General features: G+C 34.5%; 2 protein-coding genes and 1 pseudogene across 7 annotated transcripts; 2 read left to right on the top strand and 1 right to left on the bottom strand.

Annotated features, from left to right (window-relative positions):
• The first annotated feature begins 3948 nt into the window (after window positions 1-3948).
• On the top strand, window positions 3949-6548 carry LOC143595979 (uncharacterized). 5 transcript variants are annotated; one of them, XM_077074871.1, is made up of 7 exons: window positions 3949-4387; window positions 4920-4956; window positions 5048-5284; window positions 5367-5414; window positions 5527-5951; window positions 6033-6114; window positions 6257-6546. In XM_077074871.1, exons 1-6 carry the CDS (start codon window positions 4080-4082, stop codon window positions 6106-6108), a joined length of 1131 nt encoding a protein of 376 aa, XP_076930986.1. In that variant the 5' UTR covers window positions 3949-4079; the 3' UTR covers window positions 6109-6114; window positions 6257-6546. The 5 variants fall into 5 exon arrangements, with proteins under 5 accessions (XP_076930986.1, XP_076930995.1, XP_076930990.1 ...); XM_077074880.1 differs by having other exon boundaries at window positions 6321-6544; XM_077074875.1 differs by having other exon boundaries at window positions 6309-6544.
• A 1228-nt stretch (window positions 6549-7776) lies between these two features.
• Window positions 7777-13332, top strand: LOC143595968 (DNA-directed RNA polymerase 2, chloroplastic/mitochondrial-like; annotated as a pseudogene). Its single transcript, XR_013146622.1, has 19 exons — window positions 7777-8675; window positions 8830-9042; window positions 9137-9273; window positions 9359-9425; window positions 9505-9563; window positions 9649-9766; window positions 9868-9981; window positions 10166-10297; window positions 10370-10786; window positions 10874-10924; window positions 11578-11648; window positions 11727-11811; window positions 11885-12040; window positions 12115-12189; window positions 12279-12347; window positions 12449-12496; window positions 12582-12696; window positions 12772-12875; window positions 12956-13332. The product of XR_013146622.1 is annotated as a DNA-directed RNA polymerase 2, chloroplastic/mitochondrial-like (transcript).
• A 186-nt stretch (window positions 13333-13518) lies between these two features.
• Window positions 13519-14938, bottom strand: LOC143596014 (biogenesis of lysosome-related organelles complex 1 subunit 2-like). The gene is made up of 2 exons (XM_077074897.1): window positions 14797-14938; window positions 13519-14041 (listed from the first exon to the last, which is right to left on the bottom strand). Exons 1-2 carry the CDS (start codon window positions 14911-14913, stop codon window positions 13769-13771), a joined length of 390 nt encoding a protein of 129 aa, XP_076931012.1. The 5' UTR covers window positions 14914-14938; the 3' UTR covers window positions 13519-13768.
• Between the last annotated feature and the right edge of the window lie 2345 nt (window positions 14939-17283).

Here is a 17283-nt window from a genome sequence, read left to right as displayed (position 1 = left end):
TGGCAGTTTCAGTTTTTATATTTTATAACCTAATAAGTCTAACAATTCCAATTTCTATTATATTACCAATGAAGCCTGTAGAGAACAATGTTGACCAAGCATCAACACAACTACACCACACTCCAGATAGTAACGGCTCGAAAAAACCATCAATAAGTATTTGGCAATTTCAGTTTTTTCTTTAATTGTTGATTGATTCATTGTATGGTTTTTAGGTAAAACGGAGAAGCCGTAAAAGAAAAGTTGATGTATCTACGGATGAAGCTTCCCCACCTGCTGAAATAAAGGTATGTACTGCGCGAAACATTGTTAATTTCCCACCAACATGGGTATGTACTTAAATATTGACTTCAACTAAGCCATCTTAATTTCACATGCTGGTTTATAGGTGTATGAGTGTCGTTTGTGTGTGCATGACAAGCGTAACAAGGTGGCAAATGGTAAAGTTTATTGGTCACCGATTCCACAACAGTTGCATGAAAAAGCAATCCGGAGGGTTGCTATAAAGTTAGTATTGATGGAGCCATAAAGGAACAAGCAATTATTCCATGTGAGGCAGGTGAAATTACGACTGTTGGCAACGCAATTGGTACTTTTGTTGCTTGGCCAGAACACCTAATCGTATGTGACCAGGAGGTTTGTTCCCTTTTAACTTAACCGAACAAATATCTATGTTCTTTTTCATTTAGTTTAAAAAATGAACACTTGTGTTCGTTTATGTTCGTTTGTTTATAATCTAAACTAACGTAATTGAACAAAGATAAACGAACATAAACGAACTTCCCGCCGAAAGGTTCACGAACAGTTAAACGAACGTTCGGTATGTATGTATGTATGCATACTATTTTGTTCTATTCAATTACAAAATACGACATTAATTATACATATTTGTTTTTCATATTCTGTTGTTCCAGCTACCACCACTCTCATCATCAAAAGAACCAGACAGAGCTGGCAAGAAGGCAAAGGCAAAGTACACAACGATAGACCGGGTGACCAAACAGAAGACAAGGAGCAGTGCCAAGAAAACCGACGCCTTAGTTAGTATATAGGTAGTCATTATTTTTGTATTTTGTAAGATATTTTGCATATACATTTGCTTAAGTGAATATTATTGTTAATATAATTTGTTTCTAATTTTGTTTTGTCATGCTTGCTTATAGCTGTTTTATATTACTGCACAAAAAATAAAAATAATTATATATTACACACAATTTGGCCACATAGAACACATTAAATAGGTGTGGCCAAAAGTAAGACAATAGCCACACCTGAAATTACAATAGAGTCTATAAATGACCATTAGCCACAACATAAACATTTTTGTGTGACGAAAAGTATGATAATAGCCACACTTTATATTACAAAAGCATTATGTGTGACAAACGGTAAAGACAATGGCCACACCACAAACTACAAAAGAGTGTTTGAGTGGCAACTTCACATTTTTAGCCACATTGACAACAACCTCTAGTGTCTATATGATATTATTAGCCACACAGTACCTCACTATGTGTGACGAAAAGTTTGACAATAGCCACACTTTAAATCACGAAAAGCATTATGTGTGACAAACGGTAAGACAATGGCCACAGCACAAACTACAAAAGAGTGTTTGAGTGGCAACTTCACATTTTTAGCCACATTGACAACAACCTCCAGTGTCTATATGATATTATTAGCCACACATTACCTCACTATGTGTGACGAAAAGTTTGACAATAGCCACACTTTAAATTAGGAAAAGCATTATGTGTGACAAACGGTAAGACAATGGCCACACCACAAACTACAAAAGAGTTTTTGACTAGCAAGTTCACATTTTTAGCCACATTGACAACACCCTCCAGTGTCTATATGATATTTTTAGCCACATAGTACCTCACTATGTGTGACGAAAAGTTTGACAATAGCCACATTTTAAATTAGGAAAAAAACATTATGTGTGACAAACGGTAAGACAATGGCCACACCACAAACTACAAAAGAGTTTTTGACTAGCAAGTTCACATTTTTAGCCACATTTACAATAACCTCCGGTGTCTATAAGATATGATTAGCCACACAGTACTTCACTATGTGTGACGAAAAGTTTTACAATAGCCACACTTTATATTAGGAAAAACATTTTGTGTGACAAACGGTAAGACAATGGCCACACTATAATCTACAAAGGAGATTTTGAGTGGCAAGTAAACATATTTAGCCACTTTTAATGTAATATCTAGTGTCTATATCATATAATTAGCCACCATATTATTAAATTTAAGTGGCCATTTCTTTGCTATATTCACACGGTATAGGTCACAATGTAAGCTTAACACAACCCTATTGGCCACATTAGTATAAAATTCATGTGGCTGAAACATAAATTCATGTGGCTATATAGATGCAATGGTCACTCATAGTAAATTGACATGTGACCATTTTCTACCATTTAGCCACACTTATTGGAGAGGCTTCTTGATGGCCAACAACTAATGCATGTACCCTTTAGCCACACTTATTACCACATAAGGCCACTAAAAACTCTGTGTGGCCATATCATACCCACGGTGTCGCGACCTTTGGCCACATATGTCCTGAACCAAATGTGTGTGGCTAAAGGCCTACGGCCACACTTTTTTCGTGTGGCCGAAGGTCAATTTTCACGTAGTGGACACATAGGATTCTTATGTTTTCGTTTATATATAGTATAAATATAGATTAGTTTTTTATCAAGGATTGTTTCAGGTGTTTTGTAGAACTTAAATTTGATTTTTATGGGTCAAAAGTTGGTAAATAGATTGTTTGGTACAATTTAACTATATTTATGTCAAAATTTGTTACGGGTCAAAAATGGGATATCTGAGTATTTTTAAAGTTTGAGAATGCAAATAGGTTTATAATCAAATTTGTTACGAATTCAAAGTGTGGAATTGAAAATGTTAAACGGATGAAAATTAGAATTTTAAACATGATTCGGGTTTCAAATTTATTTTCAATGGCATTTTTTAAAATAATCAAAAAGTTCGGGATTAATTGACTATTTTTCCATCGACTATTAAAATTTAAGAAAAAAATTGCGAACACTTCGACATGTCACCCCCAGGCCTATCAATTCTTCTAACTTTTATCAAATTTGAAATATTTATGTCAAATTAACATTTCATCAATTGTGATAAGAACGTTGTATGAGAAAACATGTCTTGCACAACTATTATCAAATGAAACAAAATGTTCACAAAATTGAATGAGTTAACATATTATTTTTTATGTTGTCATTATGACAAAGTCGAGAAGCCTTCTGAAACTTATCAAAAAAATTTTCATGGTATATCTTAGAAAAACATAGTTTTTGAAGAACATATGCCGTTACAATTTAATGTTTACTTTCCTTCGATAAGTGGTAAATTTATAAATATATCAATAAAGGTAACGCTCCTTCTGTATGTCGGCTGATTGGTTAGAACTTATCGTATGAGAAGTCTTATTTCCGAAATTCGTTCATAACCGAAATTCTTTCAATTATACATATATGACACCGAGAATGAAATTTTCAATATTAAGAGTGTTTTCGGATACGTTTTTGCACGTGCATTTTTTTATTAAGTTCATTAAAAAAAATCATTTTGAGATAAATATAAAATCAATTTATGTACATATAGCATAAATACAAACATAGATATAATACATTTTTTCATATACGTTATATAACTATTTGTTTTACTTGTAATTTTATATTTGGATCATCCCATGTGTGACACGGGTTTTAAAACTAGTGATAATAATAATTGAGAAAATAATAAGAGATTTTAAGTGTTTAATGAACACGTGGGGTCCTACCTCTTTAACGACGGAATTCCTTCCTTCCTTCCTTCCTTCCTTCCGTTTCTCTTCTCTTCTCTTCTCTTCTCTCTCACACACACCAATACCTTCTTCCACTGTGTGTCTCAATTCTCATCATCATCATAATCTATATCCATTTCAAGAAACCCACTAAATGCTCTGATCTCCTCAATTCAATTAAACCCTTATTCACCCAAATCCACACATAAAAACCCAAACTTTCTTTACACCACACAACCCATTCCATTCCGATGGGGGCGATGACGTCCTCCGTCGCCGCCAAGTTCGCCTTTTTCCCACCAAGCCCACCGTCTTACAGGGTGGTGGTTGACGAATCGAACGGCGGTGGGAAGCTGAGGATGACAGATGTGTCGGAGAGAGACAACGTTGACGTCTTGAAGCTGAAGACCAAACGAGGGTCCGAGATCGTGGCTGCCTATGTCAAGAATCCCGTAGCCTCCTTGACCCTCTTGTACTCTCATGGTAACGCTTCTGATCTCGGCCAGATGTATGATCTCTTCTGCGAACTCAGCCTCCATCTTCGGGTTAACTTAATGGGGTAATTTCAGTTATTTCTTATTAGGGTTTATTATTAATTGTAGTTATTATTCGAATTCCATAGGAATTTAGACCTACAGTAATCAGAATTATTAGATTATCAGTTTATGTTTTTGACATACGGTTCCCATGAAAAACATGAGCTTACCAAACAATGTCCCCGGGATATCCGCATTCCGCCCAAAGAAAGCAACTTTGTTAGTCATTGAATGAACCAAGATATCAAAGAGATTAAGACCCTATAAAAAGCTTCAAGCTTTTTATGGGGTCTTAATGCGTCAGAGTTCTTGGTTCGTTCTGTGACTAACAAAGTTGCTTCCTTGGCCGGCATGTGGATATCTTGGGGACATTGTTTGGTAATGTCGTGTTTTTCTTGCGGGATTTGTATGTCATAGGCTGATGTCAAACACGTCTACGAATGGTACCAAAAAAGATTAATACTTTTTTGTACAACGCATGAACATATTATTGAAATTCGATAGGAATTAGATTATTAATTTGAGTTTTGTAACAAAGATGTTGAATTTGGGCAGGTATGATTACACGGGATATGGGCAGTCGTCCGGTAAGGTACAATAATAATCTGAATGAATCGAATATGTTTGTGGTATGGAAATTAGGTTACTGAAGTATAAGTATTTGGTTGTTTTTGTTATTATAGCCTACTGAACAGAATACGTATGCTGACATAGAAGCTGCATATAGATGCCTTATAGAGACGTATGGTGTGAAAGAAGAAGATGTTATATTATACGGTCAGTCTGTTGGTAGTGGGCCTACTTTAGATCTAGCGTCTCGTTTGTCAAGATTACGAGCTGTTGTCCTTCACAGCCCGATTATGTCTGGCCTTCGAGTCATGTATCCTGTGAAACGAACGTATTGGTTTGATATTTATAAGGTTGGTTTTCTAATTAATTTTACATTAAGAATAAGTTTTATATTGTTCGGTATCATTTAATCACTTTTTTTTTGTGATGCAGAATGTTGACAAAATCCCGTTGGTCAAGTGTCCCGTTCTTGTTATTCATGTGCGTGTAAACGTGTTAATATGTGGCATACTGGCATGTTATAACATTTATCTTGTAATGTGTTTGAATCTTGAAATAATCTGTTGCAAATTATTGTTTTATATTGTTTTAGGGTACGGCTGATGATGTTGTAGACTGTTCTCACGGTAAGCAGTTATGGGAGTTATGTGTAGAGAAATATGAACCCTTATGGATCAAAGGCGGGAACCACTGTGATTTGGAGTTGTACCCAGAGTATACACGGCACCTTAAGAAGTTCATATCGGCGGTTGAAAAATCGGGTCGTTTGAAAATTGTGCCCGGGTCGTTAACGGACGGCGATGCAAAAGGTCGGGTCAGTACGGATTGTAGAGAGAAATCGAGGTCGAGCACGGATGTTCCGGAGCATTCTCGTCCGAGCACGAGCACAGAAAAGTCAAGGCCAAGCGTTGACCGAAGAGAAAAGGAGAAGTCAAAGAAGAGTTCGGAAAAGGAAAACGTGGAAAAGTCAACTAATTCCGTCGACCAGCCTGAGAAAGCTAGAAACAGCATTGATCGGTCTGGTTAGCTTTTATTAATTTGTTATAAAAAATGATTAAATTTTGCGTTTTTTTAACAGTTGGGATAAAATTGTGGCAGATTTGGGGGTATGATGCGAGCAGCGGTCTTGTGCAATATTGATTGTTTTAAGCCTACGGGCGCGACGGGGTTGTAAAGTCAGGTTGTTTGTTTAATTTTGATTCTTTATATTGGTTGTTTGGATGTTGGTTTACTTCTTTCCAGATTGCCAAAACAAATTGGTTCATGGGTACTGTGAAAAACTAATAATGTTTAATTAGATGTGTTTATGTATGTGATTATAGTTATGTTGAACAAAGTGGTCTTCGATTTAGATTTAACAATGTTGACTATTAGATACTGTTGCAGCATGGAAAGGTCAGGTCGGTCTGCAATGGTTTGAATCGAGGTGAGGGGACTTGAGGATTATGGTGGCAATGTTATTATCGTGTCAGTTCTTGAGCATATATGAGCAAATGGTGGGTTGGGGTTCAATTGTTGTTGGGGGAAGAATATTGAGTTGCAAGTGTTATTTGGGCACAAAAATAAATGTACAGAGGTTTTGCAATTTTCGGATTTCTTGGTTTCAGTTTTTGAGTATGAGATTATATAGAGTTTTGTCATTGTCAACTTGAGATGTCAATAACTCTAGTTAAATGCTAAATGTAGAGTAACATATAAAACTAATATAGAAACCGAAAGGCGAGTTCACTAGTTAACATTTGAAGGAAGTATCATATATTTCCTATTTTTGCACGTGCGCGATGAAACTAACCCATCAGAAATTCTCCGATACATCATTGAATTTAAAATTTGCCCACGACCCTACCTTCTCCGGTAACTCTCGAATGAATTGAAATCGTGATTTTCAACTTGGAATCACAAAATCATGACCTATAAAATGCTCCTTTGTTAATTGCGAAGAGTTAGTTGTGAAGAGTTGAAGATGCATCAAAATCACTATAATCACAAAATCGAACATACATCAAAATTGCCAATAAAAAAAGACAATTGCGAAGATTCGTTCATCTGTACCGGTTGTGAAAATAAGAAAGAGTTTTAGTTTTGAAAGAGTATTTTTATGTCATGTGAAATTTTAATTGAGGGTGGGATATATGCAATTTTAGTTTTGAATTGAATGTATACTAATTATTGAAAGTCAAGAACAAGATGCATGCAATCTTTCCAAATTAAAGTCAAATAGAATGTTGTAATACTAATATTATACACTATAAAATAAAAAACAAACGTTACAGTTTTTTGTTATGATTGGTGGAAGTGGACGGTTGACCAACTAATGGATGCCACATGACATTCACTAACTTTTTTTATTCTCCACGAGTAATTTAGTATTAAATATATGTACACACGCTAAGGAATACTAAATCAATAAACTCATGCGTGTGATGAAAAAGGTGCTTGGTTGCAACAAGTGAGACGCGGGTTCAACCCACGGGGGTGGGGAGGGGGGGGATTAGAAATGTTGTCGTAACACCCTTAATCTTTTATTTAACTTACACCACTACCTTCGCACTATAATAAATTACTCTATGATCCATAAACTTAAATAAACGACTTTTTTTTCCATTAGTTTTTTGTTCTTTCCCGAATTTCTTTTCTTTAATCTTATTTTGTTGCCTTTATAGAAAGCATCGTATGAATGTACTTATTTTTATTTATGTATGAAACACGCCGTAAAAATTACAGACGTCAAACGCGCTTACGACGCAACACGCAAGGGTAGTCTGTACTTATTAAATTAGTAAGTAGTAACCTCACCGATAAACAAATAATTAGATTTGTGTGAAGGGTCGGTTAGATTAGATTAGAATACAAGGTTTATGCAGGGTTTTAACCCCCATCGTCTTCTTCGATCATAATCTTCAATAAAAATCACAAATTGATGTTCAACACTCACTTCACTTCACCAATCACTCAATCCCACTTCCCCTTAACTCACACTAATCCACCAAATAATATAATTATGCTCAGAAACATCTCTCAACGCCTCTCTTCAACAACCCACAAAATTTGGGGCTTTTCAAGAAACCCATCTGGGTCTCACAAATTATTCACCAGGGCTTTAAATTTCGATCATATTTCATCAATTAAGCCACACCCAGATCGAAATTTATTCGAAAGTTGTCAGCTTTATGAACATATTAGACCAGGTTTCAATGTTAAAACATTTGCCAGTGTTGCAGAGGCTGTGGTGTCTTCACCGACCGACGCAGATGATGAAGTCAACAGCGGCGATGAGGTTAAAAGGTTGTTGGATGAAATGGGTAAGCAAGAAAAGCGGCAGGCGAAGCGGGGTTGGTGGAAGCAAAGACGGGAGAAGACCGGGACTAATTGGAATTACACGAAGCTTAAAAGGCGGCAAGTGAAGATCGAGACGGAAGCGTGGGAGCAAGCGGCCAAAGAGTACCAGGAGCTTTTGAGTGATATGTGTGAGCAGAAGTTGGCGCCTAACTTGCCGTATATGAAGTCGTTGTTTCTCGGGTGGTTTGAGCCGTTGTGTAAAAGGATTAGTCAAGATCAAGAGTTGTGTAGGAAAGGGAAGCTTAGAACTGCGTATGCGCCTTATTTTGATCTGCTTCCGGCTGATAAGATGGCGGTTATCACAATGCATAAGATCATGGGGTTGATTATGACTGGTGGGAGAATGGTTGTGCACGAGTTGTATCGGCTTCTTGTAGCGTCGGTGAAGCCATTGAACAAGAGGTGTGAGTAGTTTCTTATTTGGCATTGATTTATGTTTGTGTTTTCGTGGTGTTTTTTGATCTGTTAGGTTTCATTGCTTAGGTATCAGATTAGGATACACAATTTCCTTAATTTTTAAATTGTTTCATTACAATTTTTTTTTTAAATGTATCAGATTAGGATACACAATTTCCTGGAGAAAACAAGAACAAAAAAAGCTGCAAAAGATGTGAATAATAAAGATAAAGTTTCAGATGTTAGCAAAGAACAAGAGGGATTACATAAGAAAGTTACAAAGTTGATGAAAAAACAGAAGTTGCAAGCTGTAGGGCGGATCGTGAAGGGTTATGACGATTCAAAACCGTGGTCACAGCCTGTTAAAGCTCAGGTTTGAGGTCATATGTTCATATTCACACATTTCAGATGATCATGTTCATGTACATACATGTATTCACGTATATATGTGTATTGATTGTTTTCAGGTGGGAAGTCATTTGATTGAACTGCTTTTGCAGTCTGCTTATATACAGCCTCAAGCAGATCAATTAGGTGGCGATACACCACCCGATATTCGACCTGCGTTTGTGCACACGTTTAGGACTTCAATGAAAGGAGGACAGTAAGGATATAATTATATAAATACTTATGTGATTGTAAACTTTGTAATAAAATAAATATAATTAAGTGGCTGTTTATTGATACAGGAATTCGGGAAGAAGATATGGTGTTATTGAATGTGACCCGTTGGTTCACAAAGGACTAGAGAGAGCGGTAAGAATGCGTATTTCTTCTATTTAATATTAAACGATAATATAAGTAGTCATATTTTTCTTTTTGTGTGTTGGAACAGTCAAAGCATGTCGTTATGCCTTATATGCCAATGTTAATACCTCCTGTCAAGTGGACAGAGTAAGATATTTAAACTCTTGTACAAAAATTCAATATTTTTATCAAGTATTTGCATATTTTGATAGTATATTTTGATGGTTAACAGTTATGATAAAGGAGCTTATCTTTTTTTACCGTCTTACATTATGCGCATTCATGGAGCTAAGCAACAACGTGAAGTTCTTAAAAGGACACCTAAGGAGAATATGCAGATGGTTCTTGATGTTAGAATCGGTTCATTTATTCCTAATTTTTTATTTTTATTACCTTTTATTCGACATTTTCATTAGGTGTTTAAAAAGTTCTTCTTTCGTGGTTGGGTCAGGCATTGGACACACTTGGAAATACTAAATGGAGGGTGAATAAGAAGGTACTAGCCGTTGTTGACCGGATATGGTCAAGCAGTGGTCGACTTGCTGGTTTGGTTGACCGTCATGATGTGAGTTACCTTACAACTTCATCGCATATGACCTAACATAACTTTTTTTCTTATAAATTTCCAAAATATAATTTTAAGAACTAATTACACGAATGGTCTCTATGGTATGTCCATATTCTAGATTTGATCCTTATTTATAGGGACCAACCGTGTAATTAATTCTAATTTCGATCATCACTTTCAGATTCCTTTGCCCGAAAAACCCGATACAGAAGACGAAGAGCAACTAAAAAAGTGGAAATGGAAAGTCAAACGGATCAACAAGGAGAACCGAGAGCGACACTCTCAACGTTGTGATGTTGAGCTCAAACTAACCGTAAGATCATTTTAACTTAAAGTTTAGTACAAATAACAAATCAAAGAATATAACCATGTTATCAAATGACAGGTGGCGCGAAAGATGAAAGACGAAGCGGGATTTTTCTACCCACACCATCTAGATTTCAGGGGGCGAGCGTACCCGATGCATCCACATTTGAACCATTTGGGCTCGGATTTGTGTCGGGGGATATTGGAGTTTGCAGAGGGCCGGCCACTTGGCGGTTCGGGTGTTAGGTGGCTAAAGATACACCTTGCGAATCTATATGCTGGTGGGGTCGACAAGTTATCACTCGAGGGTAGAATAGCATTCACAGAAAGTCATTTGGATGATATATTTGATTCAGCTGATAGACCGCTTGATGGTGGACGGTGGTGGCTAAATGCTGAAGACCCGTTTCAGTGTTTGGCGGTTTGTATTGGTCTTGCTGAAGCTCTAAGAAGCCTGTCTCCTGAAACAGTTGTTTCATTTATTCCTGTGCACCAGGTACATAATTGAATAAAATATAAAAGGAGACTTATATACCTTCTGTTTCTAAAGAAAAATGTTATCTTGTGGGTTGTGATATTACAGGACGGTTCCTGCAATGGTTTACAACACTATGCTGCCCTCGGTAGAGACAAAGTAATGGTTCAAACAACCCATCTGATTGTTCTTTTATTTTTATTAGGCCCGTAAACAAACCAAATCGAAAGAACACGAACGGGGCATGTCCATGTTCGTTCGTTTAACTGAAGAGATGATCGAACAAGAACAGTTAAACGGACGGGGTTTTCTTGTTCGTGTTTGTTTGTTAAGAAAATGAATGTGTTCATGTCCGTTTATGTTGGTTCATGGACGTAAATGAACGAGTTTAGTTGAATATAACTAAACGTAGATGAACGGATATAAACACATAACTGAGTAAACACCAATTAAAAGTAACGTGAATATCAATCTATTGGGCCTAAAAAATAATAGAAGTGGGCTAAATTGATGGGTGATTTTTTAATTTTATAAAACTAGACTAAATTATAATGGGCCTGACAATTTAAATGAATGCATAAACGAATATAAACTTAAAACAAATGTAAACATTGAGCATAAAAGAACAAACAAGATGTGCTCATGTTCATCGCTCATTTAACTAAATGAACATAAAGTTTTGTTCATGTTCGTTCGTTTATTAAATAAAAGAACTTTCCAACTGAACGGTTCACTAAATGTTCTGTTCGTTTATTATTTTTTAAAAATTATTCTCAACGTTTTCTGTTGTTTTTATATGCATTTTTATGCAGCTAGGAGCGTCTTCGGTCAATTTGGTTGAAGGAGAACGACCTGCTGACGTGTACTCTGGAATTGCTGCAAGGTAATGTTGCTGACGTGTAATACTTATTTTATATTATGTGAAATTTAATTATAATTAAAAGTATTGTCCCCAAATCAGAGTTCTGGATACTGTGAAGAGAGACGCACAATTAGATCCCATTTCATTTCCAGACGCAAGGCATGCACAACTTTTGATCAATCAGGTTTGGTGAAAGTCAATCATTGTCTTTGACTTTTTGACTTGACCGGCATATGAATCATTTGGTAACACTCTAGGTTGACAGGAAGCTGGTGAAGCAGACAGTAATGACATCAGTTTATGGCGTCACGTACATCGGAGCGCGTGATCAGATTAAACGAAGGTTACAGGAACGAAGTAATATTGATGTTGATGATGCTGAGATTTTCGGTGCTGCTTGTTATGCTGCTAAAGTAACCACGCTTTTAGTATTTTTTTTCAAGTGAGATTTACAATTATCTGAAACTACTTTTTGTTAAATTAACAGATCACTTTGGCTGCACTCGGTGAAATGTTTGAAGCTGCACGCAATATTATGAACTGGCTTGGAGAATGTGCAAAGGTTTGTGTTTATCATATTATGCAAATTCTATGTTTTCTGGTGGTTATTAATTGTAAATCTTTTGACCGTTAATAGCTTCTGAAAATCAGTCCGTGAGATGGACGACTCCACTTGGTCTTCCTGTTGTACAACCTTATCGCGTGCACGGAAGACATCTTGTAACTATTAAAATATTAAATGTTTCAAAATTTTAAGGTTTTCTGTCGGTTTTTTAGCGACAATATGGTTTACATTCTTACTTTTTTCTTGTTTTATGTAGGTTTCGACTTCTCTACAAGTGCTGACACTGCAACGTGAAACCGAAAAGGTGATTTTTTTTGTAGTGTTGACGTCAGATAATAATAGTAGATTTACATTTTTTTAAATAAATTTATATTTTATTGTTTATATAGGTGATGATGAGGCGGCAAAGAACGGCGTTTCCACCAAATTTTGTTCACTCACTTGATGGTTCACATATGATGATGACTGCAGTCGCGTGTAAACGAGCAGGCTTGAATTTTGCAGGTTTTTTTATCCTTTCCTCCAACTTATTTTAAACTTCATAAATAATTAATATGTAACAAGTTATTTTAATTACAGGTGTTCATGATTCATACTGGACTCATGCTTGCAATGTGGATGAAATGAACAGAATTTTAAGGGAAAAGTTTGTAGAACTTTACCGAACACCAATACTAGAAAACGTATGGCATCTTCCTGTTTTTCATTTGTTTTCATATTTGTCTATGATTATCATGTGATCCTATGTTGTTTGTGATGACAGCTGTTGGAGAGTTTTGAAGCGTCTTTCCCTACGGTTTCATTCCCGCCATTGCCAGATAGAGGAGATTTTGATCTGTCAGATGTTCTAGAGTCGTCATACTTTTTCAACTGAAACCGCACCTCTGTTGTATGATTACAGATTTAACATGTTAATTAGTAAATATTGAGCAGTGCAGTTGGATATACCTAAAGGTTACATGAGGATTGTTTGATTTGTAAATATTTTGAGGTCATTGATGTATAGTTTTGGTAAGTAAACAGAACCTCATGAAGAAATTATGATCGTAACACTCAGCCTACTTGTTTGGATGGATGTTCTTTGGGTTTTTATGTTCTCACACTTTCTTGTAAAAACAAGTGAAAATCAAGAACTTGATATAAGAGAGTACTTTCTTTTGGCAGAATAGGATCGGTGTCGAATTGAGGTTAATTCATGTGATTATCTTTCACATGTGAGGATAACACACATATTAAAAGCAGCACATAATGACATTGTATGTGTTAAAAGAAGCACATGATGACAATATCACATACAATGTTGTGCGCACGCCTAATTAACAAGTATGGAGTTCATACATACAAATGTGAATGACATTCTGTCCCTACAAAAGCATACAACCTTATAAAATTTATGCACTCGCGCTAATTCGTCATTGCACCCCATACAAAACATGAATTCATTTTCATACAACATAAAAAAGAAAAAAATCAAAATAAAGCAATGACAACTCAAAATCACCGACATGAACCGTGCACACACAAGAATCAGTTGAACCTTTTGGCACGAAACAACCTCTTGAAAACTATGTGCAAATCATGGTGATGAAGTTGGCATCTTGTAAACAGACTGAACTTTTGATTCTAGTAAAGAAACGTATTTATCGAGCATTGATATTACAACTTCAAGATCCGCCATTTGCTGTTCAATAGCATCGATTTGTTGAACATACTCATCGAAATTCTCGCTTTTGGCCTTCAACTGTTCCACAAATACCCTTAAACCAGAGGCAACATCACCAAAACCTTTGTACTCTTCTGCAACTTTCAGGTTCATATTTTCCAACAATTTCAAGGTGTTGTTTGTACCCTTGAAGAACAAACATATAAAAGCCACAACTTGTCAAATTCTAACTTCAAATCTGTTATGTATTAATCTTTTAAAACTTTTTATGAGTTATTTAAGGTAAGTCTTGACAAATTACGGTTGCTTTTAGTAATAAACGGAAAACATAAATTAAGAATAAAAATCGATCAATAAAAGTTGTAATGACAACAATCGATTAGGGCCAGATTCTGATAACGTTAGTGGCTAAGACTAAGCCTATTATACCTAAAAATATATTTAATTTCAAAACTAAAAGTTTATTCGGGTTGACCCGAGACTTACAAATCAAACCCGAATTACATCGGTTCGGGTTTTTCGGATCAGGTTAGTTTGTGTTTGGATATGCGTTTTCTCGGGTTGGGTTTCGTGTAAAAGTGACAGCCCTAGTTTTAATAAGTACACACAATTCATGATACATTAAGATTGAAAATCAGAATAGTGCTGGGTATTCTTCATTTAAAACAAAATGACAGGATCACATATTAAGATCCAAGATCATGACCGACCGACCGACCGACCTCAAAGATGTTAACTTGCCATTTCGATATGGCCGTCAAAATTTCAGACAATGTGCTATTATGGGATGCTTTAAACTTTGGTGACCATATTAAAAGCAAGTATGTTGCTATTTGATGGCATTTGCGTAGAAAGAGCATGGATTGTGTATGTATATATAAAGGGGCAAGCTATACGCACACCATACAGTTATATGGGTGAAGAAAAGAAAAGAGAAAAACCTGAAGATCGGCTTTGATGATGGTGGAAACGTTAGAAAACAAGTCCTTGAGAGCTTCAGTGAGTTCATCATCATCATCATCATCATCATCATCATCATGCTCATGTGTTTCAGCCATGTCCTGCTGCAGGTTGATTGGAAGAAACCCTAGATCATGATGAAATTACAGTTGGTCAGTCAGCAATTCAATTGAATTATAGGTGGAAATGAAACCCTAGGTCATGACCAGCTAGTGAAATACCTTCAATTATAAAATAGAATAAGATGCTCCAATTAACCCACCCTGTTAATCTTAAAATTACTCTTAACAACTAATGGTAATCTCTACCGGCAGCGGTGAGATAACACATTCAATGTTTTTTTTTTACCCTTAACTAGTACATGCTAGTTCGATGACTTAACAAACAAACACGAATAAGATTTTATCTTCAGCTAGTGTTTATGAATCATTCGTCAGCAAGTCTACTATTATAATAAACAAAAATGATGTTTCAACCACATACCCTTAATTGACATAATATTTTATCAAGTGGCAACCCTATCTCTTTATCTTGAATTCTTAATGATTTTATTAATATAAATCATTTAAAACATTTCATAACTTATCTCTTTATTCCTATCACATCAAACTATCAAAATTATAACATGTTTTTCCTGTAATATTTAATTTTTAATAAATGAAAATGGTTCTTAATGATTTCCCTTTTCAATATTTGTTTTAAAATTTGAATATAACATTTAATTGTTTTTTATAATTTAATGATTTATACAAAATAATAGTCTTAATAATTTCATATTAAGAAGTAAATGCTTTAAATTTATATTTAATCTTATTTTTAAATTAAATTATAAACTACATTTAACACTTTAATTTTTGAAAACCATTCATGATATTTAATTTTTTTCACTTTTCGACTGTAATTATAACTTCTATTATAATTCAAAAAAAAATTATAATAATAACATGGTCAAAAGCTTAGAAACTAATCTTTATATAATCTTACTATCCTATGTGTTTTATTAGCATTTGTTTATTTCACATAAAAAAACATATGTTTAAATGTTAAAGTTTTGGATAACCATCCAACAACGGTAATATTCATTGTCGGCCATGCAACATGCTCATGTGCATCAAATCTATATAAATACCTTTCAGGAATATACATGTGAATATGACCAAAATATCTTGCAGTCGATGTTATCCAAAACCTATATTGGTTTCATATTGTTTGAGATGTTGTATTGTTTTGAAAAAGTGAAATGGCTTTTTTATATTTAAACAAAGTTTTTTTATGTTTTAAAATACTTTTTCAATTTTTGTGGATTAGTATTGTTTTAAACTCTTAGTATCCAGTGTTTTGATTATATATATTTTTGAATGTTAAACACAAATAATAGTTTATATTGCTTTATAAGATAATATATTTATTTAAACTTCGAAAACTGTTTATTTAAGTATTTGTATGAGTTGTTTCAATCTTTTTTTAAACACTATTATTCTTAAAAATATAAATCCTTATATCTAATTAATATTAGTACTAAATGATTTATGTTTATAGTACAATCATGTGTTATTAGTAAGAAAAGTTAAGTAGATAATTTTTAAACATTATATACAAGGAAAATTTTTAGAGATTTATGTCGCACATTTCTAGATTAATACTAAGGGTGTGTGTGGTAAGGTTTGGTGCGGTTTTTGGCTAAAACCAAACCTAAAACAAAAACTTTGGTTCTTGGAGTTTTTGAAACCGTTTGGTTTCGGTTTTGGTTTTGGTTTCAGTGTTTGCCATTTGAGCTTAAAAATTCTAGGCCTGAAAAAAATTGGCAAAAAATAATGAATTTAGGTATAGATAATCTTGATGAATAATAATTTTGTTAGTTGTAAAATAATAGACTATTATACATTTGATAAAAAAGTATTTGAATTACATATTTATTAAATTATAATAAATTACTTAATATAAAATATAAAAAAACACAAATTTATGAATTCGGTTCAGTTTGGTTTTTTCAGTTTTTTTACATGCAAAGCCGAACCGTGAGTGCGGTTTTTACAAAAAATTCGGTTTTTCCGGTTTTCGTTTTGGTTTTGTTTTTTCGATTTTCGCCATTTGAGCTTGAAAATTTTAGGCCTAAAAAAATTTGACAAGACATAATGAGTTTAGGTATAAATAATTTTTTTAATTGTAAAATAATAGACTATTATACATTACATATTTATTAAATTCTAATAAATTACATAATATAAAATAGAAAAAAACAAAATTTAGGAATTCGGTTTTTTTCGGTTTTTTACATGCAAAACCAAAAACCGAACCGTGATTGCGGTTTTTACAAAAAGAAACATAAAACCAAACTGTCAGTTTTTGTTTCGGTTCGGTTTTTCGTTTTGGAATAATCGGTTTTTTTTTGTTTCGGATCGGTTTTTTGGTTATTTGCACACCCCTAATTAATACTAGAGATGGAGTCAATCTTCTAATACTTAATG

Source organism: Bidens hawaiensis, unplaced genomic scaffold, assembly GCF_021521415.1.
Source record: "Bidens hawaiensis isolate Kalapana, Puna unplaced genomic scaffold, B.hawaiensis_p1.1 tig00001721_1, whole genome shotgun sequence".
Taxonomy (NCBI): domain Eukaryota; kingdom Viridiplantae; phylum Streptophyta; class Magnoliopsida; order Asterales; family Asteraceae; genus Bidens; species Bidens hawaiensis.
Note: the sequence above shows the minus strand (reverse complement) of the source record. Positions and strands in the feature narration are given on the sequence as shown.